Raw genomic sequence first — 24,736 nt, forward strand, 5'->3', positions numbered from 1 at the left:
CCATTGTGAAATATTTGAAGGATTACTGTGAAATTAATCTAACAGTAACAAAGAGATTGGAATGTCATCATCCCTCTAACAGCCTCCAGTTCCCCTAAACCCACAGTCACCATAAAGGATATAAGATTGGTCCTCTGGAGAATGAAGTCATGGAAAGTACCTAGCTCTGATGGTGCCCCTGCCTGTGTTCTTAAATCCTATGTAGGTCATCTGGTGGAGGTATTTGAAGTAGTTTTTAATCTTTTCCTGATTCAACCTGTGGTTCCCACCTGCTTTTGGAAGACAACTATGACCCTGGCATCTGAGAAAAACAAGATAAAAAGTCCTAACGACTACCACCTGCAAGTTCTATCATGCACCATCATCAAGTGCTTCCAAAGACTGGACAGGACACACATTAACTCCAACCTTCCAGACCCACTGCTGAAACAGGTTACAGTGGGCAGTTATCTCTGTAGCATCTGGACAGTAGAGGCACCTGCATTAGAATATTGCAAATTGACTCCAGTTCTACTTTCAATACTGTAATTCTAAGCAAAATCACTACCAAACACTAGATTCTGGGAGTCACTCTCTGCAAGAGGATCTTCAACTTCCTGACCAACACACTGTGATTGGTAAGGATAGGTAGCAACACCTCCACCATGATTATTCTAAACACCGGAGCTCCACAAGATTGCATCCTCAACCCACTATTCTACTCTTTGTACACTTATGACTGTGTGGCCTGATTCTGCTGCAATTCTATTTACTAGTTTGCAGATGATAGCACTGTAGTGGGCTGCATCTCAAATTGTGATGAGTTAGAGTACGGGAAGTTGATAATAGCTTAATGACATGTGATCATAACAACAACCTTTCCCTCAGCCTCAGCTGTACAAAAGAGCTGGTTATTGACTTCAGGAAGTCTATAGCAACTGTATTGATATATGAAGGATTGAGAGCTTCAAGTACAAAGGAGTGAACATTAATCATCCTGTCCAGGTCAAACCATGTAGATGACACAGCCAAGAAAGCTCACCAACACCTCTACTTCTTCAGGAGGCTAAAGAAGTTTGGCATGTCCTGGTTGACACAACAATTTTCATCCATGCACCATAGAAAGCATTCTATCTGGATTCGTCGTGTCTTGGTATTGAAACTGTTCTGCATGTGACCGTAGGGACCTGCAGAGAATTGTGCACGTCATAGAAACCCATCTCCCATCAATGGAATCTGTATACACTTCCATCCCCCTCTTTTCCTTTGCTTCCATCCCCCTCTTTTCCTTCGCTTCCGTCCCCCTCTTTTCCTTTGCTTCCATCCCCCTCTTTTCCTTCGCTTCCGTTCCCCTCTTTTCCTTCACTACATTGATAACTGCATTGGTGCTGCCTTCTGCACGCATGCTGAGCTCGTTGACTTCATTGACTTTGCTCCAACTTTCACCCTGCCCTCAAATTTACCTGGTCCATTTCCAACACCTCCCTACCCTTTCTTGATCTTTTTGTCTCCATCTCTGGAGATGGCTTATCTACTGATATCTACTATAAGCCTACTGACTCTCACAGCTACCTGGACTATTCCTCTTCCCACCCTGTCTCTTGCAAAAATGCCATCCCCTTCTCACAATTCCTTCGTCTCCACCGCATCTGCTCTCAGGATGAGGCTTTTCATTCCAGGACGAAGGAGATGGCTTCCTTTTTTAAACAAAGGGCTTCCCTTCTTCCACCATCAACACTGCTCTCAAACGCATCTCTCCCATTTCCCGCACATCTGCCCTCACCCCATCCACCCGCCACCCAACTCGGGATAGAGTTCCCCTTGTCCTTACCTACCACCCCACCAGCCTCCAGGTCCAACATATAATTCTCCATAACTTCCGCCACCTCCAACGGGATCCCACTACCCAGCACATCTTTCCCTCCCCCCCCCTTTCTGCTTTCTGCAGGGATCACTCCCTACACGACTCCCTTGTCCACTCATCCCCCCCATCCCTTCCGACCGATCTCCCTCCTGGCACTTATCCTTGTAAGTGCTACACCTGCCCTTACACTTCCTCCCTCACCACCATTCAGGGCCCCAGACAGTCCTACCAGGTGAGGCGATACTTCACCTGTGAGTCGGCTGGTGTGGTATACTGCGTCCGGTGCTCCCGGTGTGGCCTTTTATATATTGGTGAGACCTGACGCAGACTGGGAGACCGTTTCGCTGAACACCTACGCTCTGTCCGCCAGAGAAAGCAGGATCTCCCAGTGGCCACACATTTTAATTCCACGTCCCATTCCCATTCTGATATGTCTATCCATGGCCTCCTCTACTGTCAAGATGAAGCCACACTCAGGTTGGAGGAACAACACCTTATATACTGGCTGGGTAGCCTCCAACCTGATGGCATGAACATTGACTTCTCTAATTTCTGTTAATGCCCCTCCTCCCCTTCTTACCCCATCCCTGACATATTTCACCCCCTTTTCCTGCACTCCACATCTGGAATTTCACCCCCTTTTCCTGCACTCCACAGCTGGAATTTCACCCCCTTCTCCTGTACTTCCCAGTTGGAATTTCACCCCCTTTTCCTGCACTTCCCAGCTGGAATTTCACCCCCTTTTCCTGCACTCCACAGCTGGAATTTCACCCCCTTTTCCTGCACTCCACAGCTGGAATTTCACCCCCTTCTCCTGTACTTCCCAGCTGGAATTTCACCGCATTTTCCTGCACTCCCCAGCTGGAATTTCACCCCCTTTTCCTGCACTCCACAGCTGGAATTTCACCCCCTTTTCTTGTACTCCACAGCTGGAATTTCACCCCCTTCTCCTGTACTTCCCAGCTGGAATTTCACCCCCTTTTCCTGCACTCCCCAGCTGGAATTTCACCCCCTTTTCCTGCATTCCACAGCTGGAATTTCACCCCCTTCTCCTGCACTCCTCAGCTGGAATTTCACCCCCTTCTCCTGCACTCCCCAGCTGGAATTTTACCCGCTTCTCCTGCACTGCCCAGCTGGAATTTCACCCCCTTCTCCTGCACTCCCCAGCTGGAATTTCACCCCCTTTTCCTGCACTCCCCAGCTGGAATTTCACCCCCTTTTCCTGCACTTCCCAGCTGGAATTTCACCCCATTTGCCTGCACTCCACAGCTGGAATTTCACCCCCTTCTCCTGCACTCCCCAGCTGGAATTTTACCCGCTTCTCCTGCACTGCCCAGCTGGAATTTCACCCTCTTTTCCTGCATTCCCCAGCTGGAATTTCACCCCCTTTTCCTGCACTCCCCAGCTGGAATTTCACCCCCTTTTCCTGTTCTCAACAGCTGGAATTTCACCCCATTTGCCTGCACTCCCCAGCTGGAATTTCACCCCCTTTTCCTGCACTCCCCAGCTGGAATTTCACCCCCTTTTCCTGCACTCCCCAGCTGGAATTTCACCCCCTTTTCCTGTTCTCCACAGCTGGAATTTCACCCCATTTGCCTGCACTCCCCAGCTGGAATTTCACCCCCTTTTCCTGCACTCCCCAGCTGGAATTTCACCCCCTTTTCCTGCACTCCCCAGCTGGAATTTCACCCCCTTTTCCTGCACTCCCCAGCTGGAAATTCACCCCCTTCTCCTGCACTCCACAGCTGGAATTTCACCCCCTTTTCCTGCACTCCCCAGCTGGAATTTCACCCCCTTCTCCTGCATTCCACAGCTGGAATTTTACCCGCTTCTCCTGCATTCCACAGCTGGAATTTTACCCGCTTCTCCTGCACTCCCCAGCTGGAATTTCACCCCCTTTTCCTGCACTCCCCAGCTGGAATTTCACCCCCTTCTCCTGCATTCCACAGCTGTAATTTCACCCCCTTCTCCTGCATTCCACAGCTGGAATTTCACCCCCTTTTCCTGCACTCCGCAGCTGGAATTTCATCCCCTTTTCCTGCACTCCGCAGCTGGAATTTCACCCCCTTTTCCTGCACTTCCCAGCTGGAATTTCACCCCCTTTTCCTGCACTCCACAGCTGGAATTTCACCCCCTTTTCCTGCACTCCGCAGCTGGAATTTCACCCCCATTTCCTGCACTCCACAGCTGGAATTTAACCCCCTTTTCCTGCACTCCCCAGCTGGAATTTCATCCCATTTTCCTGCAATCCGCAGCTGGAATTTCACCCCCTTTTCCTGCACTCCCCAGCTGGAATTTCACCCCCTTTTCCTGCATTCCACAGCTGGAATTTCACCCCCTTTTCCTGCACTCCGCAGCTGGAATTTCACCCCCTTTTCCTGTACTCCACAACTGAAATTTCACCCCCTTTTCCTGCACTCCCCAGCTGGAATTTCACCCCCTTTTCCTGTACTCCCCAGCTGGAATTTCACCCCCTTTTCCTGTACTCCCCAGCTGGAATTTCACCCCCTTTTCCTGCACTCCCCAGCTGGAATTTCACCCCCTTTTCCTGCACTCCCCAGCTGGAATTTCACCCCCTTTTCCTGTTCTCCACAGCTGGAATTTCACCCCATTTGCCTGCACTCCCCAGCTGGAATTTCACCCCCTTTTCCTGCACTCCCCAGCTGGAATTTCACCCCCTTTTCCTGCACTCCCCAGCTGGAATTTCACCCCCTTTTCCTGTACTCCACAGCTGGAATTTCACCCCCTTTTCCTGCACTTCCCAGCTGGAATTTCACCCCCTTTTCCTGCATTCCCCAGCTGGAATTTCACCCCCTTTTCCTGTACTCCACAGCTGGAATTTCACCCCATTTGCCAGCACTCCACAGCTGGAATTTCACCCCATTTGCCTACACTCCACAGCTGGAATTTCACCCCATTTGCCTGCACTCCACAGCTGGACTTTCATCAAGGTCTTTCAACCCCATCACACTCACTCAGTGTTTACTGGGTTTCCACATTAGAAATGTTTACAATTAGTGTCTGTAATAAATATTATTTTTTCTTATGCATTGTGTCCTCCTTCCTATTACTGAGTGGACCTTATCACAAACAAGAGAAAATCTGCAGATGCTGGAAATCTGAGCAACACACACAAAATGCTGGAGGAACTCAACAAGCCAGGCAGCTTCAGGTCCTGCCAAAAGGTTTCGGCCTGAAACACCAACTGTACTCTTTTCCTACATGCTGCCTGACCTGCTGAGTTCCTCCAGCATTTTGTGTGTTGCTTGGATTTCCAGCATCTGCAGATTTTCTCTTGTTACTAAGTGGATCTTCATCAGTTTATCAAAGTGTTATTTATTATAATCCTTTACCTAATTTGCTTATGTTTCCTAGGTCAGCCAGAAAGCTCAGATCTTGAATGTTCTCACCAAAGTGTGTATCCAAAATATTTCTCCCGAATACCTCCCATTCTCACTTGCTGCAGCATCTGCTTGTTGTTGTTTCCAATCTACTTTGATAGAATGTTTTACAAGAGTATTTGGAGTATTGTGTACAGTTCTGGTCACCGAAATATAGGAAAGATGTCAGCAAAATAGAGAGTACAGAGAAGATTTACTAGAATGTTACCTGGGTTTTAGCACCTAAGTTACAGGGAAAGATTGAACAAGTTAGGTCTTTACTCTTTGGAGCGTAAAAGGTTGAGGGGGGACTTGATAGAGGTATTTAAAATTATGAGAGGGATAGATAGAGTTGACGTGGATAGGCTTTTTCCATTGAGAGTAGGGGAGATTCAAACAAGAGGACATGAGTTGAGAGTTATGGGGCAAAAGTTTAAGGGTAACATGAGGGGGAATTTCTTTACTCAGAGAGTGGTAGCTGTGTGGAACGAGCTTCCAGTAGAAGTGGTAGAGGCAGGTTCGGTATTGTCATTTAAAGTAAAATTGGATAGGTATATGGACAGGAAAGGAATGGAGAGTTATGGGCTGAGTGCAGGTCAGTGGGACTAAGTGAGAGTAAGCGTTCGGCATGGACTAGAAGGGCCGAGATGGTCTGTTTCCGTGCTGTAATTGTTATATGGTTACAACGCTAGCAATAGCCTTCCTACAGCTGACTTTCTTCACTGTTATTTTCTTCCATATCCTTTACAAAGTAGATTTTTCCTCAAATTCAAAAGGCAGCGTGCAGATTATTTCTCGAACGCTACAAATTCTTCAGGAGTTCCAATAACTGACTGCGTTTCACACTGTTTTCCCCCGTTCAAATTAGGGTAACTGCAAAGCAATCTCAATCATGACAATGCAATTGCTTTCAAGATATCAGATTTAAGATTTTGTTTATTGGTTTGGTGATGCTGCAACTGATTAACTTTCCATTCCTTCTCTGCAACTCTAAGCAGATTGATTCTTTTGTTGAACTTGCATGCATATTATCCTAGTCTTTCAAAAATATTACTGCCAGACCTGTTTTACCTATTCATTATTGTGAGGCAGATTCCTTTTATATCCACTATATCATAATATAAGGTTGAGAAGTAATTAACTTCTAAAAATCATGTGAAAAAGTAAGGAGGAAGTGAAAAGCGACTAAAGAATTCTGGTACACACTGATCCTGATCTTTCTATGCAAGGGAAGACTGAAGAAAAGCACTCGTACTTTGATAGAGTTGATTCAGTATTGTGGTGCTCCAGGGGCGTGGTTTGACAACTTGCCCAGCAATCCTAGTGGCCAGTGCTACTTACTGTTCTTCTGTTAATATGGTTTGTGGGATTATGGAGGGATGTTCAAGTTCATTTGTTGTTACATTATAGCTCAGGTTATACAGTTATTCATTTGCATGTTTGTGGGTCATCCTGAATGTAACCAAGGTGTTTGATAGTCAGCTCCCATCTGTGTGTCACTGAGTGGGTTCTCTCCACAGGTCATAGCACCAGGACTGTTTTAGACCATAAATTATAGGAGCAGAATTAGGCCATTTGGCCCATCGAGTCTGCTCCACCATTCAATCATGGCTAATCCTTTTCTCCTATCTTTAGCCCTACAACCTTTGATGCCATGCTCAAACAAGAACCTAGCAATCACTTCCTTAAATACACCCAATGACCTGGCCTCCACAACTGCCTGTGGGAACAACTTCTACAAATTCACCACCCTCTGGCTAAAGGAATTTCTCTGCATCTTCATTACAAATGAACATCCCTCTATCCTGAGGCTGTGCCCTCTTGTTCTAGACTCACCACCATGGGAAATATCCTTTCCACATCTACTCTGCCTAGCCCTTTCACATTTGAAAGGTCTCAATGAGATCCCCCCTCATCCTTCCAAATTCCAGCGAGTACAGACCCAGAGCCATCAAACCTTCCTCATATGATAACCTTTTCATTCCTGGAATCATCCTTGTGAATCTCCTCTGGATCCTCTCCAATGCCAGCACATCTTTTCTAAGATGAGGGGCCCAAAACGGTTCACAATACTCAAGTTGAGGCCTCAACAGTGCCTTATAAAGCCTCAGAATCACATCTCTGCTCTTGTATTCTAGACCTCTTTGAAAGGAATGCTAACACTGCATTTGCCTTCCTCACCACCAACTCATCCTGCAAGTTAACCTTTAGGGTGTTCTGCCTTTGCATCTCAGGTTTTTGGATTTTTCCCTGTTCAGAAAGCAGTCTGCACATTTATTTCAACTACCACAGTGCATGACCATGCATTTTCCAATATTATATTTCATTTGCCACTTTCTTGCCCATTCTAAATTTGTTTAAGTCCTTCTGCAGTCTACCTGTTTCCTCAACACTACCTGCCCTCCATTAATCTTCGTATCATCTGCAAACCTGACAACAAATTCATCTGTTCCATCATCTAAATCATTGATATACAGCATAAAAAGAAGTGGTCCCAACACCAACCCCTGTGGAACACCACTAGTCACTGGCAGCCTACCAGACAAGGATCCTTTTATTCCTACTCACTGCATCCTACCGATCAGCCAAACCTTTAACCATGTTGGTAATGTACAATGTCCTGTGTATGTTACTCAAAATGGCTTCTTTGGTTTGTTAAGAGTAGGAATGCTTCTTTGTCTGATAAGTGTTTCTCTCGCAGTTGTTTAGCTTTAGACTTGCTGATATGGGGATTATATTCATTTGTTAACCAATGGGGAATGTTATTTTGTCTTGTGAGGCTGGGAACTTGGGGGGGGGGGGGTTTCACGGTCTTTTGAGGAGAGTCAAGAGGAAGACGCCGAGGAAGGTGGACGTGCACTGCACTGCTTGGTTGACCACCGGGGGTGGTCCCAGGTGCGAAGACGTGGAGGTCGGAGGCAAGCGACGAGGGGTCGGATGGTTCGATGGCTGAGCTCCAATGATGTGCACTAAACTGACTGAACTTTGATAAGTTGGCGCCTTTTGTTTTTTTTCTTTCCTTTCATATATATTGTATTGCCTAGTACTCTTTTAGTTTTAGTAAACTCTTTAAAGTGTATTTCATAACGGTATCTGGTGTGAATTTGATACTGTGTGCGGGCACGAGGCATAAACTTGATTCTCACAGCACCTGCGTGTACGGGAGGTGGGGTTGGTGTGTGGCTGGATCTCCTTTCCCCCTAGACATATACCAGCCTGTTGGTTAAGTGTTACAGTAACTTTCCTGTAACACCATGAGCTTTTAACCTGGTAAGCAGCCTCATGTGTGACATCTTGTCAAAGGCCTTCTGAAAGTCCAAATATACAACATCCACTGATCCCCTTTATCTATCCTACTTGTAATCTCCTCAAGGAATTCCAAAAGAGTTCGTGAGGCAGAATTTTCCCTGAAGGAAACCATGCTAACTTTGTCCTGTCTTGTCCTGTGTCACCAAGAACTCCATCACCTCATCCTTAACAATTGACTCTAAAATCTTCCCAGCCACTGAGATCAGACTAACTGGTCTATAATGTCCTTTCTGCTGCCTTCCTCTTAAAGAGTGAAGTGACATTTGCAATTTTTCAGTCCTCTGGCACCATGCCAGAGTGCAATGATTTTTGAAAGATCATTCCTAATGCCTCCACAATCTCTACCACTACCTCTTTCAGAACCCCAGGGTGCAGTTCACTGCTGTTTTTGTGCTTGTCGCAAAAAAGAATGCCTGTTCAGTTGAACGAGCTTTACCCATCTGTCATCATGAACCAAATGCTCACCACATTGGTGTTAAGAGTGTGATTAGAAATTGATGGTGAGATTGAAGAGCTTCAATGTCCGACAGAGTGCCTTAAAACCTGCGGAATAAGTCAAGGGACTGAGTGGTATGCCTCTCACGCAAGCCTGGGCTGGGTTCCCAAAGATGGGAGGCTGACCTGGCGGAAGAACCTGGGAATAGGGCATGGTGTCTTCCGAGGGATCCCGGATAGAGCAAGTGTACCCAGGCTCCCCGATCTGGGGGACAGGGTGGAGCACATCACTAGACTCCCTCATGGCCCACGCTCAAAATGCTACACCCAGGGGAGGATGGGCAATGCAGCAGGCATCACCAATGCCACCAGAGGGCCTCAGCAATTCATGCCACCCTGAAGCTTCCCAGACACAACGGTACCAGCCGGATAGAGCCTTATCTGGTGCAAGTCAAATTTACCACATGGCACAATGGGTGGAGCCCCACAGAGACGGCAGTGTACCTTACCCTGGAGGGGGATGCCTGTGGACCCTTATCGACCTAACACCGACTACGCAGCATGACTACAGGGCCACATAGTGCTGCTGGAGCAGCGTTTTGAGTAGAGGCCGCCGAAGGAAGTAATGAGGGAAAAGCTTGGCACCAACTTGTAGAAAGCCTGGAGGCATTTGTAGCAGATCCCCGCCACTGCACTCGGCATGGCTACCCCAATTCCCTCCCATTTCCCTCCACACCTTTGTAAAGGCACTCACGCTGGTCCAGCTGGCTATGGTCACTGTCGACTGTGTGGCGATGAAGGGGAAGAGATGGCTGCCCATCGCAGTGGGGAAAATCATAGTGGAGCACGAGCTGACATCGGGAGTCCTGCATCACTGGCCTGGGGCAACACTCTACCTCGGCACTGAAGCCATGACTCTCCGGCAGGGCAACTGCAGGAAGCGGACCTGGCGGGTGCGCCAACAACCGCCACTGGTCACCCCAGCACAGCCCACCTGTCATCAGCAACTGCATTGGCTCAGTGCGATGACATTGGCAGCACCACTGCGATGCTATGCAGAGAGACCGTCTGGGCAGTGCGAGAGCTGTAGCAGTGGAGGAGTGTGGACATGGATCCGGACTGGTGGCGGTGGCTGAAAGACCTCCTGGACCAGCACCTCCACATCTTTCCAGTCAGGGCCAAGGATGGCAGACACACGGAGCTGGTCCAACACCAGGGATGCCCAGCCCAACTGCCTGTGGGCCCCATCACCTGGCAGCAGAGCAGCGGATCAAAGAGATGGTAGCAGCTGGCATCATCGAGCCCTCTCCTGACAGCCCATGGGCAACCCCAGCGGTGTTGGTCAGGAAGAAAGACGGGTCATGGCAGTTCTGCGTAGACTACCACCGTCTCAATGCTGTGACCCAGAAGGACTCCAACCCGCTGCCCTGAATTGACTGTACAGCAGGTCGACCTGGTTTAGCTCTCTCGATCACCACGGTGGCTACTGGCAGGTCTAACTGGCCCTGGAGGCCTGGCCATTGGTTAAGGGCTGTGGCACTTCCAGGAAAACCCATTTGGCCTAAGTACGCTCCGGCCACATTCAACAGACTGGCAGAGAGGGTGCTGACTCAATCCGTGGAGTCACTGTGTCATCTACTTTGACAATCTTCTGGTGCATGCCACTGTTTTTGATGGAGCTCTGTGGAACCTGGAAGAGGTCTTTGCTATCATCTGCCAGGCAAACGTGCACCTCAACCCCACAAAATGCTACCTGCTGGGCAGCCAGAAGAAGTTCCTGGGGCACGTAGAGAGTGTGGAAGGAGTGGTGCTGGACCCTGAGAAAGTGGCAGCAGTCAGGGAATGGCCCAACCAGCCACAATGTCTCCGAGCTTCGCAGATTCCAAGGGCTGGCATCATACTACCACCAGTTTGTTAAGGACTTTGCCACCATTGCCAGTCCCCTGCACCAGCTCGTCAAGAAGCAGAAGCCCTTTGCCTGGACTCACACCTGTGCTGCCATCACCAACCAGCTCCAAGCTGTGCTCACCCTGGCCCCAGTTCCGGCATTGCCCGATCCAGCGTGTCTCTTCATTGTTGACGCAGACAGGGGGCTTGGTGCAGTGTCGACACAGGAGGGGGACCAAGGACCACGGGACCACACTGTTGTGGCGTACTTCAGCCCTGAATAGAACAATTGTACCACCCGCCAGGAGCTCTTGACTGTGGTCTAGGCCCTCCGCTAATTCTGCCCCCAGCTCTTTGGCCAGTGGTTCCTGCTACACATGGACCTGGCTGTTGAACTTCCGCAGTCCCAGAGAGCAGCTGGCACAGTGCTTGGAGGCTCTCTAGTACGATTTTCAGAGACTGCACCATCCCAGAAGCCAGAGCTGTCCCTGTGTCACTGCCTCGAGGAGCAGAGCCAGGGGCGAGCAGCGGTGGTGGTGCTTCATGGACCACCAGCAGCTGCGCAGCCAGCAGGTGAGCGGTCCCGTGTTGGCCCGGGGTGAGGGAATAGCTGAGTGTGGGATGACGGCCAGGGATGGGGGAGGTCTCTGCCCTGGATCCAGACACCAGAGCCCTATGCGCCCAGTGGGGAATGCTGGAAGTGTGCGACAGGTTGCTGTTCTAGTGGTGGCAGTTGTCTGATGGTGACAAACTTCTCCTGAAGCTGGTGGTCCCTGGGGGCTCCACGTCACGTTGCTATAGTGGGTGCACAGGCTGGTGGGGGCTGGCCATTTTGGAGTTGCAAAGACGTTGGACAAACTGCACAAAAGCTTCTACTGGCCTGGGTACAGGCAGCACGTGGAGCTGATCGTGCACTGCTGCGATTCTTCCACGTTCCAGGAGGGGCCGGACCCATGGTCTGGGGTGGTAATGCAGCAGTACCTGGTGGGTGTCCTAATGGAGCACGCAGGGGTAGACACCCTGAGCCCTTTTCCCGGCACCGAGAGCTGCTGTGTTCTCGTGGCCATGGGTTACCTCACAAAGAGGCCAGAGGTGTATGTAGTCTCATCCCTGAGTGTCATCACCACTGGGAGACTCGTGGATGAGTTCTTCTGCTATCTTGCTTCATCTGAGGAACTCCACAGTGACCAGGAGCGAAATGTTGAGGTGCTGGTGAGGTCTGCCAGTGGATGGGAAACACGAAAACATGGACCACTCCCTTCGCCCACAAAGTGAAGGGCTGTTGCAGCACTTTAACCACGTCCTGGCTCTGCAGCCTGCCATCCTCGTCCCCTACCCCTAGTACTGTGGGAAAGCCCAGAGCGCAGATCAGGAGAGCACCTGTGGTCACGTTCGGCCAGGAGGTGTGCATCTGGTGTTTGGCCCTCTCCTGGGGAGGCCGGGTTGGGGTACCTGCAGCACCTCAAGGGGGCAGCATGATGCAGCTCGGCAGAACGAAAGTGCAGCCAGCAGCTGCCAAAAATGGGCTTATGATGCTTGCAAACAGGGACAGAACTTTGCAGTGGGGGACAGAGTTTGGGTTTACTGCTTCATCTTGAAGAAGGGACTATGCTCAGAGTTTGGGCTCCATCTTGAAGAAGGGACTATGCTCAGAGTTTGGGCTCCATCTTGAAGAAGGGACTATGCTCAGAGTTTGGGCTCCATCTTGAAGAAGGGACTATGCTCTAAGCCACAGGAAGGGCCAGGAGAGGTTTTCGACTGCATCCCTGACATGGTATATCAGGTGCAATTGCCTGAGCAGCAGAAGGCAGTCGTGCTGCATCGTATCAGCCCTCGGCCACCACCAACCCAGCAAGGATGAAGGAAGAAAGTGACACTCTGTTGCCCTGTCTCTTGTCTCACCAACCAGAGCCTCCCCTGAGGGGGTTATTGACACTCTACAGATCCCCAGGCGGTAGGTTAGACAGTTGTAGGTCATCCTGACTGTACCTGGACTGTGTAATAAGCATCTCCTCTGTCTGTATGTGACTCAGTAGTTTTGTCCCTGGGTCATTGTGCTCAATATGTTATTGTGCTTGTCACATTAAAAATGGCAGTAGAGTTAAACAAGCTTCTCTTGTCTGTCATCATGGACTCAGTGCCTGCAACAGCACAATAGTAAACAAGTCAGTTTCAATGATGAAGAAACTCTGTTGAACTGTGCCCGAACTGAACTATGAACATTGTGTTCAAACTGGAAGCCAAAAATTATTTAAGTGTTTGACTCTTTTGAGGCAGCGTTGGTTCATACAGCTAATTCCTAGCACTTTGAAAAGCATTTGATGAAGTTTATTATGTGAGCTTTTCAGTTTGGAAAGAACATATCAGGGAAGTAATTTTATTGAGGGATACTAGTTTGCCAAGAAGATAGAAAAGTGAATCTGCAGCAATAGCTAACTATGAGACAGATGTGTGTTTTGAGGTAAGGAACAGAAATTTGCATTCACTCAAGAAATTATCAATACATGAAAAACTATCAACAGATCAAGGTCTGGAGGTTGAAAATGGAGTTTCATTGCTCTCTCTCTGGAAGGACTGGGCCATTTTCAGCAATAGTAATACACGATTCTATAAATGGCTTAGAAGGCAAGCAAAAGGGATCTATTCTGAGACAGAAACTGATGGGTTACTGGGTATGATTATCAAGGAATGGACTACAAAGTGAGTTTTCCAGGGAATAAGTTGCAGAATGTTTAACTAAAGGTATCACCATGTAGTGGTTGTGTCGCTGAGGTGATAATCTTGAGGTTTAGTTTAAGGATTATTTCATGCTCTCATTATTTATTGCTATTTATTTATATTTGCATTTGCGCAGTTTGTTGTTCTCTTGACTCTGGTTGATCTTTCATTGATCCTGTTATATACTATTCTATAGATTTGCTGGGTATGCCCGCAGGAAAATGTGTCTCAGGGTTGTATGTGGTGACATGTATGTAGTTTGATAATAAATTTTACTTAAAACATTAAAATCCTATCATAGAGTTTCACTTCAGTGAATTGTGGATGTTGAGTAAGGAAGGCAATGCAATATTAGCATTCATTTATCTTGAGAGGACTAGAATATAAAAGCAAGGATGTATTGCTTTTAGTCAGACTGAATTTGGAATCTAGGAGCTATTTTTGCCTGCCATCTTAACAAAAAATTTGCTTGCCCTGGAGATGGTCTCAAGGAAAATAAAACATTACATCACAGTTTCAGTCCACAATGTTGTGGCAAACTTATAAACTAAGATCACTTTAACGCTCTAGTAAGGGCAGAATCCTGGTAAATCTGATTTGCACCCTCCTCAAAACTTCCACATCCTTACTATAATGAGGCAACCAGAATGGAACACAATAATCCAGGGTTTTATAGAGTTGCACATTATCTCGTGGATCTGAACTCAATCCCCCAACTAATCAGAATCAGGATCAGGTTTATTATCACCAGCATGTGACGTGAAATTTGTTAACTTAGCAGCAGCAATCCAATGCAATACGTAATCTTGCAAAGAGAAAAAAAAATAATAAATAAAATAAAACAATAATAATAAATAAACAAGTAAGTCAATTACATATATTGAATAGATGAAAAAATGTGCAAAAACAGAAATACTGTATATTAAAAAAGAGGTAGTGTCCAAACCTTCAATGCCCATTTAGGAATCGGATGACAGAGGAGAAGAAGCTGTTCCTGAATCACTGAGTGTGTGCCTTCAGGCTTCTGTACCTCCTACCTGATGGTGACAGTGAGAAAAGGACATGCCCTGGGTGCTGGAGGTCCTTAATAATCGATGCTGCCTTTCTGAGACACTGCTCCCTACAGATGTCCTGGATTCTTTGTTGGCTAGTGCCCAAGATGGAGCTGACTAGATTTACAACCTTCTACAGCTTCTTTCGGTCCTGTGCCGCAGCCCCTCCATACCAGACAGTGATGCAGCCTGTCAGAATGCTCTCTGCAGTACAACTAAAGAAGTTTTTGAGCGAATGAAGGCCGATATCCTACACGTCTTCTTCACAACCTTCAGACAATCATCCAGGGTTTTATAGAGCTGCACATTATCTCATGGATCTTGAACTGAATCCCCCAACTAACGAAGGCCAATATACCCCATGCCTTCCTCACAACCCTATCAATTTGTGTGGCAACTTTGTGGAATCTATGGATGTGTAACCCAAAATCCTTTTGTTCCTCCGCACGGCTAAGAATCCTGTCACTAACCCTAAATTCTGCCTTCAAATTTGACCTTCCAACATGAATCACTTCATACTTTTCTGGTTTGAACTTCATCTGCCACTTCTCAGCCTAGCTCTGCATCCTGTCAAATGTCCCAATACAAACTACAACAACCCTCCACACAATCCACAACTCCAGCAGCTTTTGTATCATCAGCAAACTTACTAACCCACTGTTCCACTTTCTCATCCTTTCTCATTCCTTTCTCATTTATAATAATCACAAAGAACACAGGTCCCAGAACTGCTTGCTGCAGAACACCACTGATCACCAAACTCCAGGCAGAATACTTTCCATTGACTACCACACTTTACCTTCAATGGGCAAGGAGATTCTGTATCCACACAGCCAGGATTCCCTGGATCCCTTGTTTCCTGACTTTCTCAATGAGTCTACTGTGCGAAACCTCATCAATCACCTCACTAAAATCCATATAGACCACATCCGCTGTTCTATCTTCATCAATGTGCTTGCACATCCACACAGAATTCATTTAAGTTCGTAAGGCATAATCTTCCCCTAACTGTCAGTAACCAGACTATGCTTCTCCAAATACTCATAAATCCTATCTCTAAAAATCTTCTCCAATAACTTACCTGCTGCTGAAGTAAGACTCACTGATCTATAATTCCCAGGGTTATCCCTGCTCCCTTTCTTGAACAAAGGAATAGCATTTGCCACGCTCCAATCACCTGGTACTACTCATATAGCCAGTGTAGCTGCAAGGATAATTGCCAAAGGCACAAGAATCTCTTCCCTCACTTCCAGTAGTAACCTGGGGAATATTCTACCCACGAGCGGGGACTTAGCTGCCCTAATGCTTTCAAAATTCTAGTGCATCCTCTTCCTTAGCATCAAAATGTTTAAGTGTATCAACCCATTTTACACCGTCCTCATGATCGTCATGGTGAATATTGAAGCAAGTGTTCATTAAGGACATCACTGACTTGTTCCAGCTCCAAGCACACTTCCCCTACTATCCCTGACTGCTCCTGACCTCACTCTGGTCATCCCGGTATTCTGCACATACAATGTGTGAAATGCCCCGGGGGCGTTCCTTCATCCTCTTCGCCAAGGCTCTCTCATACCAACTCCATTCTTCAGCTTCTTCCTGGCTACCTTGTAACTCTCTAAAGCCCTGCCTGATCCTTGCTTCCTAAAACCTTAAGTAAACTTCTTTCTTCCTCTTGACCACATCTGTTGTCAACCATGGTTCCTTCACCCTACCATTCTGTGCCTACCCCAATGGGATTAACCTATCCAGAACTCTCAGCAAGTGCTTCATAAACAATCTCCACTTTCCATTGTACATTTCCTCGAGTACATCTGTTCCCAACTTATGCTCCCCACTTCCTGTCTAATATCATTACAATTTCCCTTCCCATATCATTTCCTCCAATCCCTGTCCATATAGTAAGGGTCAGGGAAGTGTGGCCACTGTCTCCAAAATGCTCTCCCACTGAGAGATCTGACACTAAACCTACACCAAATCCAAAATGGCCTCTCCTCCAGTCAGAAATCCTGTAACAAATTCCTTCTCATCCAAAACTTGTGCACTGAGCTAGTTGCCAGTCAATATTAGGGAAGACATCCCCCATGATAATAACCATTTTACTTTTGCACCTTTCCAAAATCTGCCACGTGATTTGTTCTTCTGGTCCTGGTTACTACTGGGGGCCTATGGAATAAAGTGATTGCTCCATCCAGTTTCACACTGACACAGTAGACAATTCATCCATGTGTCCACCCTTTCTGTAGCTGCAATACTATCTCTCATTAGCAATGCCACTCCCCATCTCTTTTACCTCCCTCCTTGCTCTTTTTGAAACATCTAAACCCTGGAAAATCCAGCATCCATGCCTGCCCTTGTGATAGCCATTTCTCAGTAATTGTTACAAGTCATAGTTTCATGTACTGACCTATGGTCTAGGTTCATCCCCCTTATTGCTGATACTTCTTGTATTAAAAGAGACACACTTCAATCCAAGCCACTGATTGCAATTTTTCCTTTTCCACTGCCTATCCTTCCACACAGTCTCTCTGAATGATGCATCTACCTTTACACCAACTACTCCATTCTCTGACCTATCACTCTGGTTCCGTCTCCCTGACAGATTAGTTGAAACGTTCCCCAACAGTTCTATCAGACCTTCCCACAAGGATATTGGCTTCCCTTAAGTTCAGGTGTAACCAGTCCTTTTGTACAGGTTACACCTTCCCCAGAAGAGATCCCAGTGATTCACAAATCTGAAATCCTGCCCTTTGCACCAAATTCTCAGCCATACATTCATCTACCAAATCATCCTATCACTCCCACTGATGTGCGTCACAGACAGCAATCCAGAGATTACTCTCCTTCAGGTCCTGCTTTTTAGCTTCCTACCAAACTCCCCAGATTCTTTCTTCAGGACTTCATCCCTTTTCCAGCCACTCCGGCTGCTCCCCTCCCCCTTCAGAATACAGTCGACCCGATCCGAGTTGTCTTTAACCCTGGCACCTGGGAGGCAACATATCAGCTGGGTGTCTCTTTCACATCCACAGAATCTCCTGTCTGCTCCTCTAACTATTGAATTGCCTATCACCATGCACTCCTTTTCTTCCCAATCCCAAGCTTCCCTAAAGAGCCATAGAACAAGACACAGTGTCAGAAATTGGCAGCTGTAGCTGCTCCTGCTCGGTCATTCCCCCCCACCCCCTCCCCACAAATAGTATCCGAAGCAGTATACTTGTTATTGACGGGAACAGCCACAGGAGTACTTGGCACTCTCTGCTTAGAACCATAGAACCACAGAACATTACAGCACAGAAACAGGCCTTCTGGCCCTTCTTGGCTGTGCCAAACCATTTTTCTGCCTAGTCCCACTGACCTGCACCTGGACCATATCCCTCCATACACCTCTCACCCATGTACCTGTCCAAGTTTTTCTTAAATGTTAAAAGTGAGCTCGCATTTACCACTTCATCTGGCAGCTCATTCCACACTCCCACCACTCTCTGTGTGAAGAAGCTCCCCTAATGTTCTCTTTAAATATTACCCTTTTCACCCTTAACCCATGTCCTTTGGTTTTTTATCTCCCCTACCCTCAGTGGAAAAAGCCTGCTTGCATTCACTCTGTCTATACCCATTATAATTTTATACACCTCTATCAAATCTCCCCTCATTCTTCTATGCTCCATAAATAAAGTCCTAACCTATTCAACCTTTCTCTGTAACTCAGTTTCTCAAGTCCCGGCAACATCCTTGTAAACCTTCTCTTCACTCTTTCAACCTTATTAATATCCTTCCTGTAATTTGGTGACCAAAACTGTACACAGTACTCCAAGTTTGGCCTTACCAATGCCTTATACACAACCTCACATTAACATTTCAACTCTTAGACTCAATACTTTGATTTATAAAGGCCAATGTACCAAAAGCTCTCTTTACGACCCTATCTACCTGTGACGCCACTTTTAGGAAATTATGCATCTGTATTCCTAGATCCCTCTGTTCTACTGCACTCCTCAGTGCCCTACCATTTACCTTGTATGTTCTACCTTGGTTTGTCCTTCCAAAGTGCAATACCTCACACTTGTCTGTATTAAACTCCATCTGCCATTTTTCAGCCCATTTTTCCAGCTGGTCCAAATCCCTCTGCAAGCTTTGAAAACCTTCCTCACTGTCCACTACACCTCCAATCTTTGTATCATCAGCAAATTTGCCTATCCAATTTTCCACATTATGATCCAGATCATTGATATAGATGACAAATAACAATGGACCCAACACTGATCCCTGTGGCACCCCACTAGTCACAGGCCTCCACTCAGAGAAGCAGTCCTCCACTATACTCTCTGACTTCTCCCATTGAGCCAATGTCTAATCCAATTTACTACCTCTCCATGTATACCTAGCAACTGAATCTTCCTAACTAACTTCCCATGCAGAACCTTCTTAAAGGCCTTACTGAAGTCCATGTAGACAACATCCACTGCCTTCGCTTCATCTACTTTCCTGGTAATTTCCTGGAAAAACTCTAATAGATTGGTTAAACATGACCTACCACACACAAAGCCACGTTGACTCTCCCTAATAAGTCCCTGTCTATCCAAATACTTGTAGATCCTATCTCGTAGTGCTCCTTCCAATAATTTACCTATGACTGATGTCAAATTTACCGGCCTATAATTTCCTGGATTATTTTTAGAGCCTTTTTTAAACAATGGAACTACATGAGCTATCCTCCAATCCTCTGGCATCTCACCCGTGGATTCTGACATTTTAAATATATCTGCCAGGGCCCCTGCAATTTCAACACTATTTTAAGGTCTGAGGGAATACCGTGTCAGGTCCTGGGGATTTATCTACTCTGATTTGCCTCAAGACAGTAAGCACTTTAATCTGTACAGGTTCCATGACCTCACTACTTGTTTGCCTTATTTCCACAGACTCCTTGCCAGTTTCCTTAGTAAATACAAAAGCAAAAAAAAAAACCATTTAAGATCTCCCTCATTTCTTTTGGTTCCATATATAGCCAACCACTCTAATCTTCAAAAGGACCTATTTTATCCCTTACTATCCTTTTCCTCTTAATATATCTGTAGAAGCTTTTTGGATTATCCTTCACCTTGACTGCCAAAGCAACCTTATCTTCCTTTAGCCCTCCTGATTTCCTTCTTAAGTATTTTCTTGCACTTTTTATACTCCTCAAGCACCTTATTTGCTCCTTGTTGCCTATACCTGTCATACATCTCTCTCTTCTTCTTTATCAGATTTCCAATATCCCTCAAAAACCAAGGTTCCTTATTCTTATTCTCTTTGCCTTTAATCCTGATATGAACATGCAAACTCTTCACTCTCAAATTTCTCCTTTGAAGGCCTCCCACTTATCAATCACATCCTTGCTAGAGAACAACCTGTCCCAATCCATGCTTTTTAGATCCTTTCTCATTTCTTCAAATTTGGCCTTTTTCCAGTTTAGTACCTCAACCCGAGGACCAGATCTGTCTTTATCCATGATCAAGTTAAAACTAATGGTGTTATGATCACTAGATCCTAAGTGTTCCCCTACACACACTTCCGTCACCTGTCCTAACTCGTTTCCTAATAGGAGATCTAATATTGCATCCTCTCTAGTTGGTACCTCTATATATTGATTTAGAAAACTTTCCTGAACACATTTTACAAACTCTAACCCATCTAGACCTTTAACAGTATGTGAGTCCCAATCAACAATATGTGGAAAATTAAAATCCCCTACTATCACAACTTTGTTTCCTGCAGTTGTCTGTTATCTCTCTGCAGATTTGCTCCTCCAGTTCTCGCTGACTATTGGGTGGTCTATAATGCAACCCCATTAATGTGGTCATACCTTTCCTGTTTCTCAGCTCCACCCATATGGCCTCAGTAGACAAGCCCCCTAAACTGTCCTGCCTGAGCACTGCTGTAACATTTTCCCTGACTAGCAATGCCGCTCCACCCCCCCCCCACCCCCACCCTTCATCCCTCTGCCTCTATCATGTCTGAAACATTGGAACCCTGGAACATTAAGCTGCCAGTCCTGCCCCTCCTGTAGCTAAGTTTCACTAATGGCTATAATGTCATAATTCCACATGTCAATCCACGCCCTCAGCTCTTCAGCCTTCTCCACAATACTCCTCGCATTGAAATAGACACACCTCAGAAGATTATTACCACCACACACAACCCTTCTATTTGTGACTTTGCATGAACTTTTAACATTATTTATTTTCATCCCTGGTCCACTATCTGCTCTGACACTCTGGTTCCCATCCCCCTGCAAATCTAGTTTAAACCCTCCCCAACAGCACTAGCAAACCTCCCTGCAAGTATATTGGTCCCCCTGCAGTTCAGGTGCAATCCGTCTCTCTTGTACAGGTCCCACCTGCCCCAGAAGAGGTCCCAATGATTCAAAAAGCTGAAACCCTGCTCCAGTTCCTCAACCACCCGTTCATCCTCCTGAGCATCCTACTTTTACCCTCACTGGCACATTGCACAGGTAGCAATCCTGAGATTACTACCCTTGAGGTCCTGCTTTTTAACTTCCTACCAAACTCTCTGTACTCACTCTTCAGCACCTCCTCACTCTTTCTTCCTACATCATTGGTACTGATGTGTACCGTGACATCTGGCTGCTCACCCTCCCACCTCAGAATGCTGTGAACGTGATCAGAGACATCCTTGACCCTGGCACCCAGGAGGCAACAAACCATCCGGGAGTCTCTGTCATGACCACAAAACCTCCCGTCTGTACCTCTAACTATTGAGTCCACTATCACTACCGCTCTCCTCTTCTTCCCCCCTCCCTTCTGCACTGCAGAACCAGACTCAGTGCCAGAGATCCGGCTGCCGCAGCTTGTCCCAGGTAAGTCATCCCCCCCAACAGTATCCAAATCAGTATACTTGTTGTTGAGGGGAATGGCCACAGGGGAACCCTGCTCTGCCTGACCTTTCCCCTTCCCTCGCCTGACGGTAATCCAATTACCTGTGCGCTGTTCCTTTGGCGTAGCTACCTCCCTGAAACTAGTATTTATAAACTCCTCATTCTCCCGAATGATCCAGAGGTCATCCAGCTCCTACTCCAGTTCCCTAACGTGGTTTCTTGGGAGCTGCAGCTGGATGCACTTCCTGCAGGTGTCGTTGTCAGGGACACCAGAGGTCTCCCTGACTTCCCACATCCTGCAAGAGGAGCATTCCAACATCCTGTCTGGCATTCTCTCTAAACTTACTAGTTTAAAAAATAAATCGAATGAGGAAAAGAAACAACAACTTACTGGAACTGACCCTCACCTCTGCCTGTACACGTCAAAGACTGTTGAACAAAAGCCATCCCACTCTGACTCAGTCCAGTCCGCTACCATGATGGCTGCTTCGCTAGACGAAACTTCTTTTATCGTGCGCTAGCTGACCGGCTCTCTTCAGCTCCTCCGCTCCCAATTGGTTGGTCGTTTAAAAACTGAAAAAGCCCGCAAATCCTCCCCTTCTCAAGCCCCGATGATGGCTGCTTCGCTAGGCAAAACTTCTTCTATAGTGCTTCTTCCCTTTCCATCTCCTGACACTCACCCATCTACCTGCCTCATGCAATATGGGGGTATAAAGAACCGGACAGGCTTTGCAAAACTTCGGTGCAGCATTTTCATTTAACACTATTTTACCCATCCTTGAACACTGCCGTGGCTTCATCCAGTACCTTTCTTAATTCCCTTTCAGTTAACTCTACTACATGGAATGTGACATGCAGATGGTGGATGGATCTCCAATCCAGTCGGAGTTGTCTCAGCCACTTGAGACTGCCAGTGCTGGTCCGCATGTTTTCACCACATACAAGCCCAATGTGGCTTGTTGATTGTTGCATTTCACAGTTACAAATGTCATTCCCACAGGAGTTCCCTTTTCTCCAGCACAGTTCTTAGTTGGACACCTGCAGGCTTCAGTTAAGTATGTTTGAAATGCTATTCAAACTCATTTTGTGGAATGACCCAGTTTCCAATTCCATTTCAATTCATTTGTCATTCATTCTAGTGTAAGCCATATTGCTTGTCTATTGTTTGTTTTAATACTTTAAATCTCAAGGCTGCTCAGCCCTGTGTCGTTCTCATCATTATCAGAATTTTTCATCAACGGCGTGCAGATTAGTGCTCTTTTTGAAGCTGCAACTTCTCATTTTATCTTTTTCTCTTCCCTGTGCAGTCTATTTAAGTTTTGTCTGCCCAACATGGTCTTTAAACCTGTAGTCGTCTAGTGTATGTTAGTCCCTGGCACAAGAATAACACAATTGATTTGGCCAGGTTGGTTTCTATGCAGATGTTGCAATTTTGTTCATGCTCACTTTCATTCCTGCCTGCAACTCATCTGTCTGTTGTTTCCATTGAAACAACTGTTCTTTTAAATGTAAGTTGTGTTTCAATTAGGAGCTCTTTCTGAATGCAATCTTATAAGATTCCACAAACTAAATGATCTCTCAGTACATCATTTAGCCCATGACTGAACTGACAATGCTCGGACAATCTCTTCAATTCAGTCACATAAGCCAAAATAGACTCCTTTCCTTTTGATTCCACTTATGAAACCTGAAGCGTTCAACATTCTTTGCTTTGCTTCTAAAGGTCCCTTTATTACTTCCACAATATCAGTAAAGCTAATTTTGGCTGGTTTGATTGGAGCAATAAACTTGTTCTAAGTAAACTGTATGCTTTTAAATCCAATGCACACAGTAAATTTGGCACCTGCTTCTCACTGGCTATTCCATTTGCTTTTTGAGACTCAGTTTACTTCGTATACAAAATCCCATTATCCATTACGCAACCGAATGCATCAATCTTTCAGATGTAGCCAGCCATTTCTGTTTCTTATAATTTATTATTAATATCATTTTACAAACCCATGGTTTTTCTGTTTTCTGCCTCCTTTTTGACTTGACCATGTCTCCTCTTCCAAAGAACATGCGCTGTACTGCTATTCACACAGAATGCTGGTGGAACACAACAGGACAGGCAGCATCCAGACTGCTCGTCCTGACGAAGGGTCTCGGCCCGAAATGTCGACAGCGCTTCTCCCTATAGATGCTGCCTGACCTGCTGCGTTCCACCAGCATTTTGTGTGTTGCTTGAATTTCCAGCATCTGCAGATTTCCTCGTGTTTGCTGTACTGCTATTTTTTAACTTGAGCATCTCACTGGGCTTTTAGAAAACCCTGTACCTTCTTGCTGCAATGCAACAGATAGGTAATTGTTTAAAATTTCCTCAACAGCACTATTATGTTTTGCAAGTCCAAAACTAATTGCAAGAGGAAGATGGAAACCCAGGAGAACTGGTCTTAGTTTTGTTTTTATTTGAAGCAAGGCACACACATATGACGTGGTAGCATTGTAACATACGCAATTCACATATTTTTGCATATAACCCATACTGAATTATTTAAACAAACAAGAATTCTTAATCAAACAATATATTTGCACTATTACTGAATTACTCAAATATTACTGAAATATTAAATACACAAGTACTTCATTGTAGATCTTACCTGTCTCTTTCTCAGTCTCCCGTAGGTTGTAGGTCATCTGGTTGTAGCTTCGGTTCATTCACGCAGCCTACAATGAGCTGCACTTGATGCACCTCATGCAGATGCAGTTATCAGGGAGTCGGGACATCTCCCAGTGTTCCCACATCTGACATCAAGAACACACCACTGATCCTGGAATCATTCTCATTTCATTAGTTATACACTAATCAAGGAAAAAACGAAATTAACTCACCAGAAACACACCTTAACCTTAACTTCTACTTGCCAAAGCCACAGACCTACCACTATAACACTGCTGCACTAACGCAATGGCTACTCTGCTTAAACCAACTTCTTTTTAATTAGCCTTTGCCAATGGCCTAATAAATCACGATGACTGAAGCCTGCAAAAAACCCTGAAAAGCCCTATACACATTTTAAATCTCATGCTGACTCACCTCAAAACAAGTGCTTTCTCACAATGATGGAAACCCACTGGGGGAGGTTTACATGAGTGAATCCAGGAGTTAATGCATTGAGAATCTTTTAATGGCTCTAGGCCTGAAGTTTAGAAGGATGGAGGTGTGGGCAGGTGGGGATATGATTGAAATTTACTGGATACTGTA

General features: G+C 46.1%; 1 protein-coding gene across 1 annotated transcript in view; it reads right to left on the reverse strand.

Moving 5' to 3' along the window:
• The window catches only part of LOC140713949 (neuropeptide FF receptor 2-like), a 110,257-nt gene extending 85,786 nt beyond the window's left edge, over positions 1–24,471 (reverse strand). Inside the window, exon 1 of the mRNA XM_073024646.1 lies at positions 24,132–24,471. Coding sequence (XP_072880747.1) covers positions 24,132–24,189 — 58 coding nt within the window. The 5' untranslated portion in view covers positions 24,190–24,471. The remainder of the gene's footprint in view (positions 1–24,131) is intronic.
• Between the last annotated feature and the right edge of the window lie 265 nt (positions 24,472–24,736).

This window comes from Hemitrygon akajei, chromosome 2, assembly GCF_048418815.1.
Source record: "Hemitrygon akajei chromosome 2, sHemAka1.3, whole genome shotgun sequence".
Lineage (NCBI taxonomy): Eukaryota > Metazoa > Chordata > Chondrichthyes > Myliobatiformes > Dasyatidae > Hemitrygon > Hemitrygon akajei.